We start from the raw sequence: 17,070 nt of genomic DNA, 5'->3' as shown, positions 1-17,070 counted from the left end.
CACAATTGGTAGCATTCATTTTCTTAATATTTATTCATCTTATATTAGTGCTGGCTACAATTTGGGGTGTGCACTAAATATTGTCTCTGGTTCTGTATCTCCCATGTAAGTGGTTCCTGACCTGTCTTAACCAGTGTCTAGTATCATGATATCATGGCCATGAGGGCCATACAACAAAACACCTTATGTTATAAAATGGGTATCATGTTGATTATGCCACTACATGCGCCTCTCTAATCTTCAGAAAAGATGAACTGATTAACACATAAGTAAGACAAAGCCATCTGTAAAATAAATTGTTTAATTTTGCAATCAGTAAGAGAAGCAAACTTGAGTAATGATTATAATGAGTAATATAATAATCTTTAATATTTTTTATTGTCACAAGTAGGCTTATATTTAACACTGCAATGAAGTTACTGTGAAAAGCCCCTAGTCGCCACATTCCGGCACCTGTTCGAGTGTACAGAGGGAGAATTCAGAATGTCCAAATTACCTAACAGTATGTTTTTCGGACTTGTGGGAGGAAACCGGAGCACCCGGAGGAAACACACGTAGACATGGGGAGAATGTGCCAACTCCGCAGACAGTGACCCAAACCGGAAATTGAACCTGGGACCCTGATGCTGTGAAGCAACAGTGCCGCCCACTTACATATGTTAATAGTAAGGCCATGTTGCAGAAATATGCTGCCCAGACTGAGATGGGGCAATGATGTCAGCGTTCGGCAACATTACTCTATGTAAACTGACAATATCATCAGAAGTTTGAACTTGCGTAGAATAATGTGGAAATCCATATAGTGAGGTACACTGTAGAGGTGTTGCCATCTCCCTTGCAATCATGAACTGACAACCGCTTTCTCCTAAAAATCCTGGATAACGCACACTGGGTGCAGTCCATGGTTTTCATAAATACTGCTCACCACCTTTACTGGCTCTGAAAAGCTCATTTTATATTTGTGGAATGTTAAATTTCTCCTTAATGATTTAAAAATTCCACATTGTAAGTTTCTTCCGAGAAGTCTGTACCTTTTTTGCATCTGTTTTGATGCAGTCATACATTTATTTCGCTATTTGAAAAATGAAATAAAAAGTGAAGATATTTAAGTAATTTTAATTTCCTGGTTGGTGTGGATGAATACTTCAATTTGATTGGCTGCAAATCCTACTTACTTGCATCAGTGCTGCTGCATGCCAAGACTTGGTACTACAAGATTTGAACTAAAAGCAACATGGACTAAACACTATTCAATGAAGCAACTTATACTCTAAATTACATAAATTAACTTTTAAAACAACCAAAATTCCCTGCCACTCATTTCTTCAGTGGAAACTGCCACAAACAGTCTGAAGGTATTACCAGCTACTGTTGGTTCGCTTCCTTTTTCCTTTTCCAGGCAGATAATTTCTAATCCTTGAACTGATTTTCACAGTGGGGGTTGCCCTGAAGATTCCTCCCTCTTGGTGACTCTTAAAGCCTTGTTTAAATCCTCACAAGCTTAGTCTCTTTACTCTGAGTGCGAGCTCCCACCCACATTCTGGCTGCCTCTATCTATACGTTCTTGCTTTCTGTCTGATCTTTGCTGACTAGCAGTGATATCTTAGCAAAACATCCTGTAAGCAGATCCTACAGTGACATCCTATGGATTGACCAGCTCTCAAAACATGGACGTCAGTCACAGGAGCCTTATGCTCAGGACAACATGCTAATTAGTTATCAGACCCCAACTCCATTTTATCTTTAAATTAAATAGACAGTTTAAAGTACAATCATTTACAAAACCTGACATTCTTAACACCTCCCTCTGAGAATTGGCAGCTAACAGTTTATCCGTAGTCATACCAGTCTACAGGTCTGAACATCTTGCCCCTTCTTCCAGTTAAACAACCTGGGCTCCATTTTAACATGTAACAACCAAGCCACCCAAACTTGTTGTCAGACAAGATTTGGTGCAGGTCACATGGCCCCTTTCATTCCTCCAGTTTACCTAAAATATAACGATCTTAATGTGGAAGTGGATTACATTTATTGTCTTGTTTTAACCTTGCTGTCTGTACGTAATATTAAGGTTCTGAAATATATCTGTGATCATCAAGTAAAAGGATGTTAAAGGGTTAAGGGAATGGAATGAGAACAGATCTCTGTATCTGTTAGTGCAGAGACAGCAAAGATGAGTGTGTAAAACCTTGTCAACTGAGACAATGGGCATTGGAATGTGAAAGAGCTGACTCAGGAGCACGAGAGGGAAGGAGATAAGGAAGTTGGACCTGATGGACGGATAGGATAAGAAAACCGTTAGCAGCAGCAGTATTAGTGAACCGTGCTAATGATTGTCATAGTAACCACCCTACCTCGAGGATAATAATTCCATATAAGTACATGTTCTGGATCCTTGCCAAATCATTGGTGTATCTAGGAATTTAAGGGGACCACCTCTAAGCTGTGATTGTATAAAGGGACAGTCCATACTCTGGGACTTTGGCACTTCTCGAAGGTGGTTCCCCGACTGCTTAGAGGTTTGTCCCGGCCGTGAATAAACCAATATTCGTTACCAACGTGTTCGAGTGTTTTACTTCTGGACTGACGTACGGCTATGTGAAAGCGCAATTCACATTTGGTGGCAGTGGTGGGATCTCCAGAGGTGTCTGCGCTACCCAACCGGCGTAATCGACTGAGCTCGTTCAAAGTAGAGGACGAATTTGGCCCCCAACGTGAGTAAAATTTTCTTTTCCACCTTGGTATTCGCCTACTACTAGTTTGATCGTTGCTCAGCCTTGCCGTTGGTTTGTCGAGAAGCCTCTGCGAGATCCAGGTCAGTCCAGCGAACCCGTTTTAAGGAGGGTAAGTGACCCCTGCAGTTATCGTCACTAGGGGCGGTCTGGGACTGCCGCCATAATTCCGGGCTGTGTTCTCTAGAATTTACAGGCGGGGTTCTCGGGACTGCTAGGAGACGATTCCGGGCTGTGTGCTCCAGATTATTAGGTAATTCTCGGGCAGTGTTCTCTAGACTACTAGGAAACGAGAGTGGAATTAGAATTCCACCATGGGTAATACCGTAGATACTTGTGATGACCCGGGCAGTGCTCTCCGGACTCTCTGTAAACAATACCCTACAAACGTTGTATTTGGAACACAGAGAACTGGAAAATAGCTAATGTGGTACCGCTGTTTAAGAAAGGTAGCAGGGATAATCCTGGAAACTGTAGGCTGGTGAGCCTCATGTTGGTGGTAGGTAAATTATTGGAGAGAATTCTCAGAGACTGGGTTTATACCCATTTGGAAACAAATGGACTCATAAGCGATAGACAGCATGGTTTTGTGAAGGGGAGGTCGTGCCTCACTAACTTGATCGAGTTTTTTGAGGAGGTGACAAAGACGATTGATGAGGGGAGGGCGGTGGATGTTGTTTACATGGACTTCAGTAAAGCCTTTGACAAGGTGCCTCATGGCAGACTGGTACAAAAGGTGAAGTCACACGGGATCATAGGTGGTAAGATGGATACAGAACTGGCTCGGTCACAGAAGGCAAAGGGCAACATTAGAAGGGTTTTTTCTTAATGGAAGGTTATGACTAGTGGTGTTCCACAGGGATCGGTGCTTAGGCCTCTATTGTTTATGGTGTACATAAACGATTTGGAGGAAAATGTAGCTGGTCTGACTAGTCAGTTCGCGGACGACATCAAGATTGGCGGAGTGGCAGTTAGTGTTGAGGATTGTCAGAAGGTATAGCATGACATAGATAGGTTGGAGACTTGGGCAGAGAAATGGCAAATGGAATTTAACCTGGACAAATGTGTGGTAATGCATTTTCGTACGTCTAACATAGAAGGGAAATATACCGTAAATGGGAAAACTCTTAGGGATATAGAAAGTCAGAGAGATCTAGGCATGCAGGTCCACAGATCTTTGAAGGTGGCAACACAAGTGGACAAGGTTGTCAAGAAAGCATATGGAATGCTTGCCTTCATTGGACGGGGTATCACATATAAAAACTGGCAAGTCATGCTACAGTTGTACAGAACCTTGGTAAGGCTGCACTTAGAATATTCCGCATAATTCTGGTCACCATACTACCAGAAGGATGTGGAGGCTTTGGAGAGGGTGCAGAGGAGGTTTACCAGGATGTTGCCTGGTCTGGAGGGTGTTAGCTATGTGGAGAGGCTGAATAGACTTGGACTGTTTTTCATTAGAAAGACGGCAGTTGAGGGGTGACCTGATAAAGATCTACAAGATTATGAGGGGCATTGATAGAGTGGATGGGCAGGCACTCTTTTCCAGGGTGGCGGGGTCAGTCACCAGGGGACATAGGTTTAAGGTCCGTGGGGCAAAGTTTAGAGGAGATGTGCGAGGCAGGTTTTTTACGCAGAGGGTGGCAAGTGTCTGGAACGCGTTGCCAGGGGAGGCTGTGGAAGCAGATACATTAACGGCGTTCAAAAGGCATCTTGACAAACACATGGACAGGATTGGTATAGAGGGATATGGCACAAGGAAGTGCTGAGGGTTTTGGCAAAGGTTGGTATCATGACCGGTACAGGCTTGGAGGACCGAAGGGCCTGTTCCTGTTCTATATTGTTCTTTGTTCTTTGTACATAATTCTAGTTGCATGGATTTGACAGTCTACAGAACTTTGTAAGTAAGAAGGAATACTCTACAGTGCTGTTTCCACAAATTGGCATTCAAATGGAAGAATGGAAAACTTTTCTATTTGCAAACCAGTTGAGTAAGAATGTGGCTAACTCTTATCATTACCTGCCCCTGTATATGCACATACATTTTCTAAATATTTACTGATTTAGTTATTCGACAAACATAAAACATTTAACTCACTATTTGTAGATAAAGCTTAGAAATTTCCACCGAACTGTTAGATCTGGAGCATGCTTTTAAAAGCTTTCACCTCCTTCAACTCCCAAAATCTGCCTGTGAATCTAACCTCGGCTCTGCCAAACTCCAGAGCCATAACCCCAAAGCTACCATAGAACAGGACCACCCAATTCTGGCTTACACTCCCAACCCCATAACCGCCAACCTTCAGTTCCTGCCCAAGGACTGCTGAACTTCAAGGGTGGAATTTTGCTCATACTAGATTTACCATGCCTAAAATGTTGGGATTTTTTAAATGTGAAAATCCAGGTAGAAGTTGCTCCAGCATAGACATAGAACATAGAACAGTACAGAACAGGCCCTTCGGCCCTCGATGTTGTGCCGAGCAATGATCACCCTACTTAACCCACGTAACCCGTATACCCGTAACCCAACAATCCCCCCATTAACCTTACACTACGGGCAATTTAGCATGGCCAATCCACCTAACCCGCACATCTTTGGACTGTGGGAGGAAACCGGAGCACCCGGAGGAAACCCACGCACACACGGGGAGGACGTGCAGACTCCGCACAGACAGTGACCCAGCCGGGAATCGAACCTGGGACCCTGGAGCTGTGAAGCATTGATGCTAACCACCATGCTACCGTGAGGCCCCTCATGTGCATCTTTGCAACACTTCATTTCCTTGTGTTCTTTCAGCCTTACAATGTTTGATCTGCCGTGTCCCCAGTAACCTTTCGAGAGTGCCTTAAGTAGCTTATGTATCGAAGTAACTTAAACTGAATGTTATGGTGTCGCAGTTGTAATAACCAGTTGAGATAGGCAGCAGTGTTGTGTTCCTGATGTAGAGACGACTGAAAATATGGAATACAGATTTCTGCAGCAATTCTTTTTATTTTTGCTATTCTTCATGCATACACCGAAGCTTGTGCTCACAGGGTCAGATCACCACATGTCTGTTCCGCCAATCTTCTTAAAAGATAACTGGTTAATAGTACAGTCAGATTTACAGATTGCTACTCCCTCACCGCATTCATGTTTTTTCAGGAGCTGGATGTGCATATTGTTCTCTTCCATTATCATGGAGAACAAGGAGCTTCACAATGGAACAGAGAACACTTAATGCAAGAACCATCACGGCACATGCATTTTCTGGTTATTTCCTCTGTGAAAAAATATACTTTATGACGTCAAAGCCTTTACCCCCTTTATCCTCCTGCAACTTTCAAATAAAGGAGAAATTATATTTATTTAGAACCTTTTTTACATTACAAAATATCCCAAGAGACTTCACAGGAGCTTTATAAAACAAAATTAGACACTGAGCCAACAGCCACATGAGGGAAAATGGCCGAGATTGTTTAAAGAGGTAGATTTTAAGGAAAAATGTATTAGTTATGTTAATCATTTATTAAAGGGAGAGTAATTCAACCCACCCCACCATATCACAACATTACCAGCTTGTTTACCCCTATACGAGCATTATCACTCCCCTTGTGGGCCAGGATCATGGGAAATGGTTAGCTGCTCAAGTGGCCTCACATCATGGGAGCTAGTTTGTGGCAGGATGTCATTGCTGGCAGGCTCTCTACCTTTTCTCCCCCCACTACTACTGCACAAGTATCTGGAATTCAGCAAAGAATATGAGAAGCCTCAATTCTGGCTACATTCTGGATCTAATTAATACAAATGCATTGAGTATAGCATATTAAACACTGCTGATTTCCTGTTGTCCCTCAGGTGCTTTCAAAATGATTAATCTGAGAGCAGTCTACATTCTTGGAAAATCCATAATATTTTGCCTTTTCTTTTGTTAACTCAAAACTGAAAAGCAGAAATTAAGACTGAAAATATGATTCAGTTACTAATCAGTTTATTATATTCTTTCACTACTAATTCACACACACCTCGAGACAGAAGTTATGTCATAACTTTGAACACTGATTTTCTTTTCCAGAAATCAAACATGGTATTCAACTTTGGATAATGATATGCAAATGTATGTACCTCATTCTCATGCTTTCATTGACCTGAATAAAGACTTCACTGCAGGTAAGATTGCTGAATACCACAGATAAATAAAAGCAAATTAATGTAAGAGTTGTACCGGCATAATATTTTGTGGCAAAAAGGCTTTAATGGTGTAGAATTTAATAGAGATGTTTAATGATGCAGGAGATGTTAGTCAGTATGAAACATTTCAAACGTAAACACATTTCTGCTCTACATTAGGCTCTTTTGAATAGAATTTATGTAATGCGAATGGTGTACCTGTAATTCTTCTTGGAAATCGCTACGAAACATGTTACAATTACTTTCAGCAGATATAAAACCTTGCTTTCAATAATAACTAATTTCAATTTCCTTTCCCCCTCCTCTCTCCACCCCCCAAGGAGTGGAAGATGGAAATTTGAGTTCAGCATCTCAAAATAGTTTATGCCTGCATAGAATCTCACACTCCGAAACACAAATGTCTGTACACACTCACAAAGCAACCTGTCCATTTGCTCAACTAAACAGTTTCTTCCCAAAACTGGAGTATTATATTTGTTTTTTGGGGGTAGAGGGTGAGATGGAATTTTATTCCCTCCCATGGCCAAGTCTCTCTTCTCTCTTGGGCAGTCCATCAGCGTCGAGGATGACTTGCTTCCACTCGGGGGAGGTGGGTTCTGCAGTGGCTGAATAGTCTGATCCTGGATCCACAGACTCTGCCACAGGTTTGGCAGGTGGTGCAAGATGAGGTCGGTGGATGAGACACTCTGCACTCTGTGCTCTTCTTCCGCTGTTTATGCTTAGCCTCCGCGTGCCTCATGCTACGACGCTCGAGGTAATTGGTGCCTTCGCAGATGCTTTTTCTCCAGTTTGTGCGTTCTAAGGCAAGCGATTGGCACATTTTGGTGGGGATGTTGCATTTATTTAGTGAGACTAGAGTGTCCTTGTAGTGTTTCCTCGGCTCTCCTAGTGATCACTTGCCAATGCAGAGCTCGGAGCAGAGCACTTGTTTTGGGAGTGTGGTGTTGGGCATGCAGACATTTGTGGCCCACCCGTCGCAGTTGGTCAAACATGACCAGTGCCTCGATACTTGGGTTATTGGCCTGGGAGAGGAAGCTTGCGGAGGCAGCGTTGGTGATATATCTCCCAAGGATATGAGGTGTCTACTGTACATTATCCATGTTTCTGATGCATATAGATGGGCAGGGATCACAGCTGCTCTATAGACCACATGCTAGGTTTGAGGTCTCAGTCTTTGAATATTTTATTCGTCAGGCGTCCGAAGACTGCACTGGCGCATTAGAGTTGATGTTGGATTTTGTTGACCGTGTCTGTTCGCAAAGACAGGAGGTTCTCGAGGTATGGGAAAGGACCCACGTTGTCTAATGGCTGGGGGCAGTTTTGTGTGGCAGGAGCAGGCTAGTAGAGAGCCTTTGTTTTCCGGACATTTAGCCTGAGGTCCAGTCTCATATGCCTCGGTGAATGCGTTGAAGATGATTTGTAACTCGGACTCTAAATGTGAGCACACACAGCTCGTACTGTAATTCAATGACAGAGGTTGGGGTGGTCTTGATTCTCGCCTGGAGCCGTCAGAGGTTTCCTGCTTCTCCGGGAAGTTAGCTCCACTTGAGTGGGGAGCTTCAGGGTGACAGGGTGGAGTGTTGCTGAGAAGAAGATTGAGCAGAGCGTTGGCATGATGACACAGCCCTATTGGACCCCAGTTTGCATACGTATTGGGTCTGTAGTGGTTCCTTTGGTAAGGATTGCAGCTTGCATGTCATTGTAGAGCAGGCAGAGAATGGTGACGAATTTCTGACTGTGAACTCTCTCCTCCACCTTCGTCCAGTTTTTATTTCTACCAATTTATATTCATTTCTTCCATTGATCTGTTTTTCCCTCACCATTGTTCCCTCTACCCCACTTGGGCCTAGTTGCCCTTTAACACACAGCTCACCTTTGTTCTGCCATTCACACATTCTAATCTCTATGTGTCACTATCAGCACCCTTCGTAGCCTTAATCACCCACGTTTACATTCCTTTCGTCTTTCTGTCCTCGACATCTTTATCAATCTCCACCTATCGCTGGCCCCCTATCCAGCCCCACTGCTCCACTCCTGCAACTACAGTATAAATCTGACCCTATTTTCAGCTTCTCCAGTTTTGACAGTCATCCAGGCTCGAAATGTTAGCTCCCTTCTCTCTCCACAGATGCTGTCAGACCTGCTGAGATTGTCCAGTATTTTCTGTTTTTACATCTTCAGTAAGTCTATTATCCACTTCGCTTGTTACGTCTTCGAGGAACTCTGGCAAATTAGTCAAACATGATTTACCCTTCATAAAACTATGCTGACTGTTTTAACTTTCCAAATGTCCCATTACTACTTACTTAATAATGGATTCCAACAATTTCCCAATGACATACGGTAAACTAACTGGTCCATAGTTTCCGACTTTCTGCCTTTCTCCCTTTTTGAACAGGAGCGTTACAGTGGAACCTTTCCAGAATCTAGGGAATTTTAGAATATTATAAGCATTACTTCCACAATCTCTGCTACAACTTCCATTAAGACTCAAGGGTGTAGGCTGTCAGGCCCTGGGGACTTGTCTGTCTTTAATCCCAATAGTTTGCTCATTACGTTTTCCCTAGTGATGGCGATTGTTTTAAGTTCCTCCTCTTCAATAACCTCTGCATTACCTGTTAATATTGGGATGGTTCTCGTGTCCTCCACCCTGAAACCCGATGCAAAATATTGTTTTAGTATCTCTGCCTTTTCTATGTTCTCGATTATTCCCCAGACTCATTCTCTTAAGGGACCAACGTTGACTTGAGCTACTCTCTTTCCTTTTTATATACTACAGAATCTTCTGCTTTTGATTTTTTAATTACTTTCTCGTGACCCGTTGTTGGTCTCTAAAAGTTTCCCAATCCTGCAGCCTGCTACTGACTTTTGCAATATGATGTCTTAGTTTTTTCCTTAATGTTATCTTTAATCTCCTTGCTTAGCCACAGATGCATTTTCTCTGTTAAAATATTTCTTCCTCTCTGGAATACATTTTGGTTGGGAGCAATTTAATATCACCATGATGCCTGTTCATCATCTAACGGCACGGTAGCATAGTGGTTAGCACTGTTGCTTCACAGTGCCAGGGACCCGGGATCGATTCCCGGTTTAGGCCATTGTGCGGAGTCTGCACGTTCTCCCCGTGTCTGCTCCGATTTCGTCCCACATGGCCCGAAGTTGTGAAAAATGTGCTTGTTAGGTGAATTGAACATTCTGAATTCTCCCTCAGTGTACCTAAACAGATGCCAGAGTGTGGTGGCTGAAGGATTTTCACAGTACCACCTTTGCAGTGTTAATGTGAACCTACTGTGATACTAATAAATAATATTATTACACCATTTTAGCCTTTCTATCCAGTCCATTAGGGCCAAGTATGTCCTCATGCCTATGTAATTACCTTAGTTTAACGCCAGAGCACCAGTGTTGGACTCTAATTTATTGCACCCGCTTCTTCCTGCTGGGGTGAAAGCATTTAAAAGGGAGGCCCCAAATTTTACTTTTTTTCCTCTCTCTCTTTCCCCCCCCCCCCATTGTAAATATTCTCCACCCCCAGAATGTTTGCTTTCAACAAATTTGCCACCACACCAACTTTGATGCAGTCTACTTCATGAGTACTTTCCTAACCCATTGCTGTAACGACCCAGAGTTGACCAGAAACAGCATGTGTACAGCACACCCCTTAACGATCTTTGTCATAATATACACATCAGTATATAATGGTGCAGACACACACTGACTGACACACTGCAAGACCACTAGACACACACAACACAGCAGCCAATCACCAGTTAGAGCAGGTTCACTATAAAGCCAGAGGGCACTAGTTTTCCCGCTCATTCGGAATGCAGCCTCTGAAAAGGATAGAGCTCACAGCTTGTAGCACAGATCTTTACCATGTGCTGATAGTCTAGACTGGTCAGGATAGGCATAGGTCTTCAGTTTAATCTAACATAGTGTCGACTCTCAGTGAAAATATGTTCAACAGTTCCTAGCTTAATAAAATAGTGTTGTACTATTTCAAGTGTTGGTAGCCTGTATGTGTTACTGCTAGGGTGAACGCAGTCTCCACAGATCCAGAGTACCCAACACATCACTCTTCAGACCCCATTGTCCAGATGCTATGTAGAGTGATGCAGACCAGCGCCCTGAGCCACGATATCAACACTGAGGCCAGGTTTATTGGAGCTGGAGCTGCCACGGTTGGTATCGCTAGATCGGGGGCTGGAATCGGCACCATATTTGGCAGCCTTATCATTGGTTATGCCAGGAATCTCTGGCATAAGCAGCAACAGCTGTTTTCCTACATCATTCTAGGCTTTACTCTGTCCAAGGCAATGAGTCTCTTCTGTCTGATGGTGGCCTTCCTCATCCTGTTCGCCATGTGAGGAGGCTGGGGCGGAGGAGGGTGGGCTGCCAGAGAACTGCACATTTGACACTGATCATTGTCTCACCATCTGGTCTGTGTGCCCATGTGTCTGGAGGCCCCCGCCTAGACTCCTGTCTGCAGTCTAAATGTATGTTCCCAATGGAGATGGATAAGAAACGTAATATTTTAAATAAAAAATATATATTAAATAATCACCTGAAATCCTTCAATAAATCTTACTTTGAGTAGAAAGAAAATTGCCCTCAAGCTCCCCGCGCTCCGGTTTTCTCCCACAAGTCTCAAAAGATGTGTTGTTAGGTGAATTGGACATTCTGAATTATCCCTCAGTGAACCCAAACAGGCGGCATAGTGTGGTGACCAGGGGATTTACACAGTAACTTAACTGCAGTGTTAATATAAGTCTACTTGTCACAATAATTACAAGTTACTTTAAAATGTGCTAGAATACGATTGGCACTCATAAAATCCCACCCCATGAAAGTGAGCATTTGCATTCAGAGGAGAAACAGAGAATCTTAGCGGAAGAAGGAAATTTAGAAGGAGATTTCAAGGTGTATAGTCTGAAAAGTGAAACGTAGGGTAAACAATTCCGCTGCTCCCTGTATGACAAAAGTGATATGGATCAAGATGAAAAATAAAAAATGTCCTTCTGACAGATATCAGATGGATAATACCATGGAGAACCAGGCTGAATGTAGAAACCTCAGAGGGGAAGAAAGAAATAAAATAAGAGAGGCAAAGAGGGAGTATGAAAAGAAACCAGCAGTTAACACAAAAGGGAATCCCAAAGTTTTCGATGGGCATATAATTAGTAAAAAGATGATAAAAAGAAGGGTAGGGTTGATCAGGGATCAAAAAGGGGATTTACTCATGGAGACAGGGAGATAGCAGAAGCATTAAATTAATATTTTGCACCTGTCTTTACCAAGGAATAATAATATACCCAGGCCACAGTGAAAGAAGGAGTAATTAATATATTAGATGGACTGTGTACAACAAAGTTGGTTAGGCACCAGGATTCTGAGGGAAGTAAGAGTGGAAATTGTGGAGGTAGTGGTCATACTTTTCTAATCTTTCTAGAAGAGTGGAGAAGTGTACAAAAGTGTGGAAAGTTAAGCTCATTTTAACCACGCTGGTGGAGAAACTTCTGGAAACAATTCGAGCCAACGTTATTGGTCACATGGACAAATACAGGTTAATTAAGGAAAGCAAGCATACATTTCTTCAGGGAAAGTTGTGTTTTTCGAAGAGGTAACCAAGAGGGTTGATGAGGACAATGCTTTTGATGTGGTGCACATTGACTTCCAAAAGGCATTTGATGCAGCACTGTGCAAAAAAAACTTCTGAGCTGTCCTAACCTCCACAAGGACTACGGGGAAGCCATTGCAGATTTCCACGTGGGACTCTTGGAGTACAAGCTTCCCAGGTAGGGGGCGATGGCCACCCAGCTGGAGCTAATTGATCTAATATAAATCCGGCTCAAGCAGGGCCCAGAGCTGTTGCTTCTACCAGGATTGGGAGAGAGGTACTGCCGTGAGCAGCGTATTGTATAGAGTTCAATAAATTCTTGTGCCTTACTATTGGCTTCCTCAGTTACTAAACTGGTGATGAAGACAAAGGAGACTCCGGACGATTACTATCCCAGAACGTGTGGACACAAAAGTTCCTTTGATGTAGGCCTAGAAGACTGAAGAAGCATGCTGATTGCATGAGGTACTTCTTCCAGGCCAACGGTATTTTGGGGGAAGACCGTCAGAATGTCATCTTTTTGACCGCCTGCGGAGACCTGGCTTTTGAAATTTAAAAAATAGTTTCACTTACCCAGCCGCATCAGACTCCAAATCGTTTGACGAGCTAGTCAGGTTGGTAGCTGAACATTATGCCCCTAAACCTTCCGTTACCATGCAGCACTATAGGTTTAACACGACGGTGCTGTCTCCAGTTGAATTGGTCACTGAGTTATTTACCTGCCTTGAGCCACTATCAGAGCATTGCGAGTTGCTGTGTTTTTTGAAGAGGTAACCGAAAGGCTTAATGAGGGCAATGCTGTTGATGTGGTACATGGACTTCCAAAAGGTATTTAATGCAGCACTGTGCAACAGACCTCAGCTGTCATAACCCTTCCAAGGACCACCTGTGGGATCTCCCTGTGGGACATGATCCGGGATAATAATCATCCAGCATGGCTGGGCGGTTCCACAACTAAGGCCGGAGTCTCCTTTGTCCTCATTATCAGTTTAGTAACTGAGGAAGCCAACAGTGGTGGTACAAGATTTTATTGAACTATGTACAATACTCTGCTGACCCTCTCTGAAACTTTGAGGGTTAGGCTGGTTTGTGGGATAAACAACATGGCCACTCAGAGGAAGCTGTTGGCAGAACCCACCTTAGATTTAAAATGGGCCACCGAGCTGTCACTTTCCTGTGAGCACGCAGAGAAAGGTGTGCAGAGTCCATGGATTATGGTGTCCGTAGTTTGGCCTGCCTTCCGTTTCGAACTCTTACTGCGTCACGGGGCAATTCCAGTCAAGCCAGATCACCTCCCAAACGGCAACCTCGGAGACAATTCCACAACTGGGCCAAATACTCGGGGAGACACGGCTGACCTGCGGGATACTTCCCTTGACTATAAAGAGACGTGCCGGCCAGATTGCCAAATGTATGGTCAGAGGACACGTGATGGCCAGAGCCGCCACATTCAGTCCACCGAATACCGTCCAGTGCAGTTGCCGAGATCAGTAGGAACCGAGGCCTTGCATGTGCACTCCCCCCGCCACCCGGATGAGAAGGACTGTTTAATGCAGCTGCACTGTGTCATGGCCCCAAGGCTAGCACCAATCTAGGTCACATTAATAATAACCAATAATAAGAATCTTTATTAGTGCCACAAGTAGGCTTACATTAACACTACAGTGAAGTTACTGTGAAAATCTCCTAAATTCCGGCGCCTGTTCGTTTCACTGAGGAAAATTCAGAATGTCAAATCACCTAACAGCACGTCTTTCTGGACTTGTGAGAGGAAACCGGAGCATCCGGAGGAAACCCACACAGACATGAGGAGAACGTGCAGACTTTGCACAGACAATGACCCAAGCTGTGAATCGTGGGTCTCTGGTGCTGTGAAGTAACAGTGCTAACCACTGTGCTACCGTGCCACCCAATAGTTGTCCTGTAGTGATGGAAATGGACACTGCAGCTGACGTCTCCATTGTGGACTATCAGATGTTTCCACAGTTTTGCGCACAGATCATGCCGCTGATGTTGCGTGATACCAAGACAAGGTTGGCGACCTGCCTTCTCCCCATGTCTGCGTGGGCCTCACCTCCACAACCCAAAAGATGTGCAGGGTAGGTGGACTGGCCACGCCAAATTGCCCCTTAATTGGAAAAAAGTAATTGGGTACTCTTAAATTTTTTTTTTTAAGTTTGCCAACCTGTACTGATGAGTCATTAAGCATCCTGGAGACCACTGTGTAACTCTAGTAGCATACTGACGATGTTCGGTATGACTTTGGTAGTGGTGCAGGGACTGGGGCCCAATTTGCTGGAGCATGACTGGCAATTGGCAACAGGTTTTTAGGATGGGCATTGGGAATCAGTATGACATACTGGGTAAATACCCCAAAGTGTTCCAGGAGGGTTGGGGCAGGGTAAATGGTGCCAAGGCCTGTATCTACATGGATCCTAATGCCCCGGTACTTTCGGGGGGAGGCTTGTCCCTGAGTCATTGTTTGCTGCACTTGACGCGATCCTTCAGCACTTGAAGGATCTGGGGATTATACGCCCTGTATAATTTGCAGAGTAGGCAGCACCCATCTATCCGGCTCTGTAAGGATTATACGTTTGCGGGTTACAGAGCTTCACACCTGGACGTGCACCCATGCTGAGAGTTATGAATCTATCAGATACATTAAACCATGTGTAGTTTTCTTCTAACGAAACATCACAAAAAATCCTTGTATGGAACAAAACATTCTTTGTATATCTTGCATTATATAATTGGAACATATTTATGTCTAATTGACGTGCAAAGCAAAACACTCATACCCATTCCAATTTCTATCATAATATACAAAATATAAAAAAAGTGAGATCGGGTGGAAGACAGAAGATTAAAAATGACAAAAGGGTTCATGGTACAAGGGCTAAGGGAACAGCAAATGGACCGAGTAAAGAATCAAAAGATATGTCGCGAGAAGGTGTTAACAGGAAAATGATGAACAACTGCCATCCAACAGTCAATTTACATTCATCACCATTGTGACTAAAAAAATAAGATTAAAAGGAAAGTACAAAGTTAATTTGAATGAAGATTTATGCTATTAGGTACATTGTTTCTATTAATCATTTTTTTTAAATTTAGAGTACCCAATTTTTTTTCCAATTAAGGGGAAATTTAGCGTGGCCAATCCATCTAACCTGCACATCTTTGGGTTGTGGGGGTAAAACTGACGCTGACATGGGGAGAATGTGCAAACTCCACACAGTGACCTGGGGCTGGGATCAAACCCGGGTCCTCAGCGCTGTAGGCAGCAGTGCTAAACACTGCGCCAGCGTGCCACCCTGTTTCTATTAATCATAGTATAATTGTTTTAGACATCATTCATGAAATGTGGGCATTGATGGCTAGTGCCGCATTTATTCTATCCCTAATTGCCCTCGAGAAAATGGTGGTGAGCTACCTTTTTGAACTGCTGCAGTTCCACTATGTAAGTATACCCACAGTGCTGCAACGGAGTTGCAGGACTTTGATGGTAAAGGAACGGTGATATATTTCCAAGTCGGAATGACGAGTGGCTTGGAGGGAAATTTCCAGGTGGTGGTGTTCCCATGCATCTGCTGCCCTCGTCTTCCTCGATGGCAGCACTCGTGCATTTAGGGGCTGCTGTCAAAGGAGCTTTGTTGAGATCCTGCAGTATATTCTACAAATGGTTCACGCTACTGCCACTGTTCGGAGATGGAGGGAGTGAATATTTGTGGATGGGGTGCCTGTAAGTGATCTGTTTGTCCCGGATGCAGTGAAGCTTCTTGAGTGTAGTCAGAGCTGCACTCATCCAGGCAAGTGGAGATAATTCCATCACACCTCTGTGCCTTGTAAATGGTGGACAGGCTTTGAAGAATCAGGATGTGAGCTACTCCCCACAGAATTCCTAGCCTTTGTCTTGCTCCTGTAGCCACAGTATTTATATGGCTAATCTGAATTCATACAGAGTTTCTGAATGGGTCCGGCAGGATTTAGATCTTATCTTCAAAGCAGTCAAGCGATCTCTCTTTTTCAAAGAACATCTCTGTAAAGCAAGTATTCCTGAATACCATTGGTATTTACAGTGGATTGAGAGCTGAGATGGTATGTTCCCTCGTTGTTTATGTGAGTATAAAGGTAGCAATTAAGCGTATTGTACTCACTGTACTGAGTAGTATTTTTTAAGGGGTAACTGTGAGCTATTTTCTCATGTGATGTTAAAGATTTTAATGCTGTGTTTGTAATAAAGTTTGCTTTTATACAGTATACCATATTCACATTTTGCATGAAATCATTCCTGGAGAAAGGTATCCTTTCCTCACAGTCTTACAAAATTGAAATAAAATATTGGGGTCCTCGTCACTGTTGGGGTCTGATCTGGGATTGTAATAAAATATCATTTCAAATCCATGGACGTGCTTTCACCTCATGGTTGGAACTGTACATTACAAAAGCAGAGCTGCAGCCAGCAATACGGCCGTGTTGGAGAGTATACGTTTTTGTTGTGATACTGATTTTTGGGGATTTATTTTGATGGTTTGTTTTTGCCTGTACCT

General features: G+C 43.5%; 2 protein-coding genes across 2 annotated transcripts in view; both read left to right on the top strand.

The window, feature by feature from the left end:
* The window catches only part of itfg1 (integrin alpha FG-GAP repeat containing 1), a 357,461-nt gene that overhangs the window by 82,608 nt on the left and 257,783 nt on the right, over positions 1-17,070 (top strand). Inside the window, exon 6 of the mRNA XM_038806657.1 lies at positions 6,788-6,882. Within this exon, the coding sequence (XP_038662585.1) occupies positions 6,788-6,882 (95 nt within the window). The remainder of the gene's footprint in view (positions 1-6,787; positions 6,883-17,070) is intronic.
* On the top strand, positions 10,440-11,270 carry LOC119971293 (ATP synthase F(0) complex subunit C2, mitochondrial-like). The gene is given in 2 exon segments (XM_038806658.1): positions 10,440-10,530; positions 10,957-11,270. Coding segments are annotated over 2 exon segments (405 nt in total).

The sequence above is a fragment of the Scyliorhinus canicula genome, chromosome 9, assembly GCF_902713615.1.
Source record: "Scyliorhinus canicula chromosome 9, sScyCan1.1, whole genome shotgun sequence".
NCBI lineage: Eukaryota > Metazoa > Chordata > Chondrichthyes > Carcharhiniformes > Scyliorhinidae > Scyliorhinus > Scyliorhinus canicula.
Note: the sequence above shows the minus strand (reverse complement) of the source record. Positions and strands in the feature narration are given on the sequence as shown.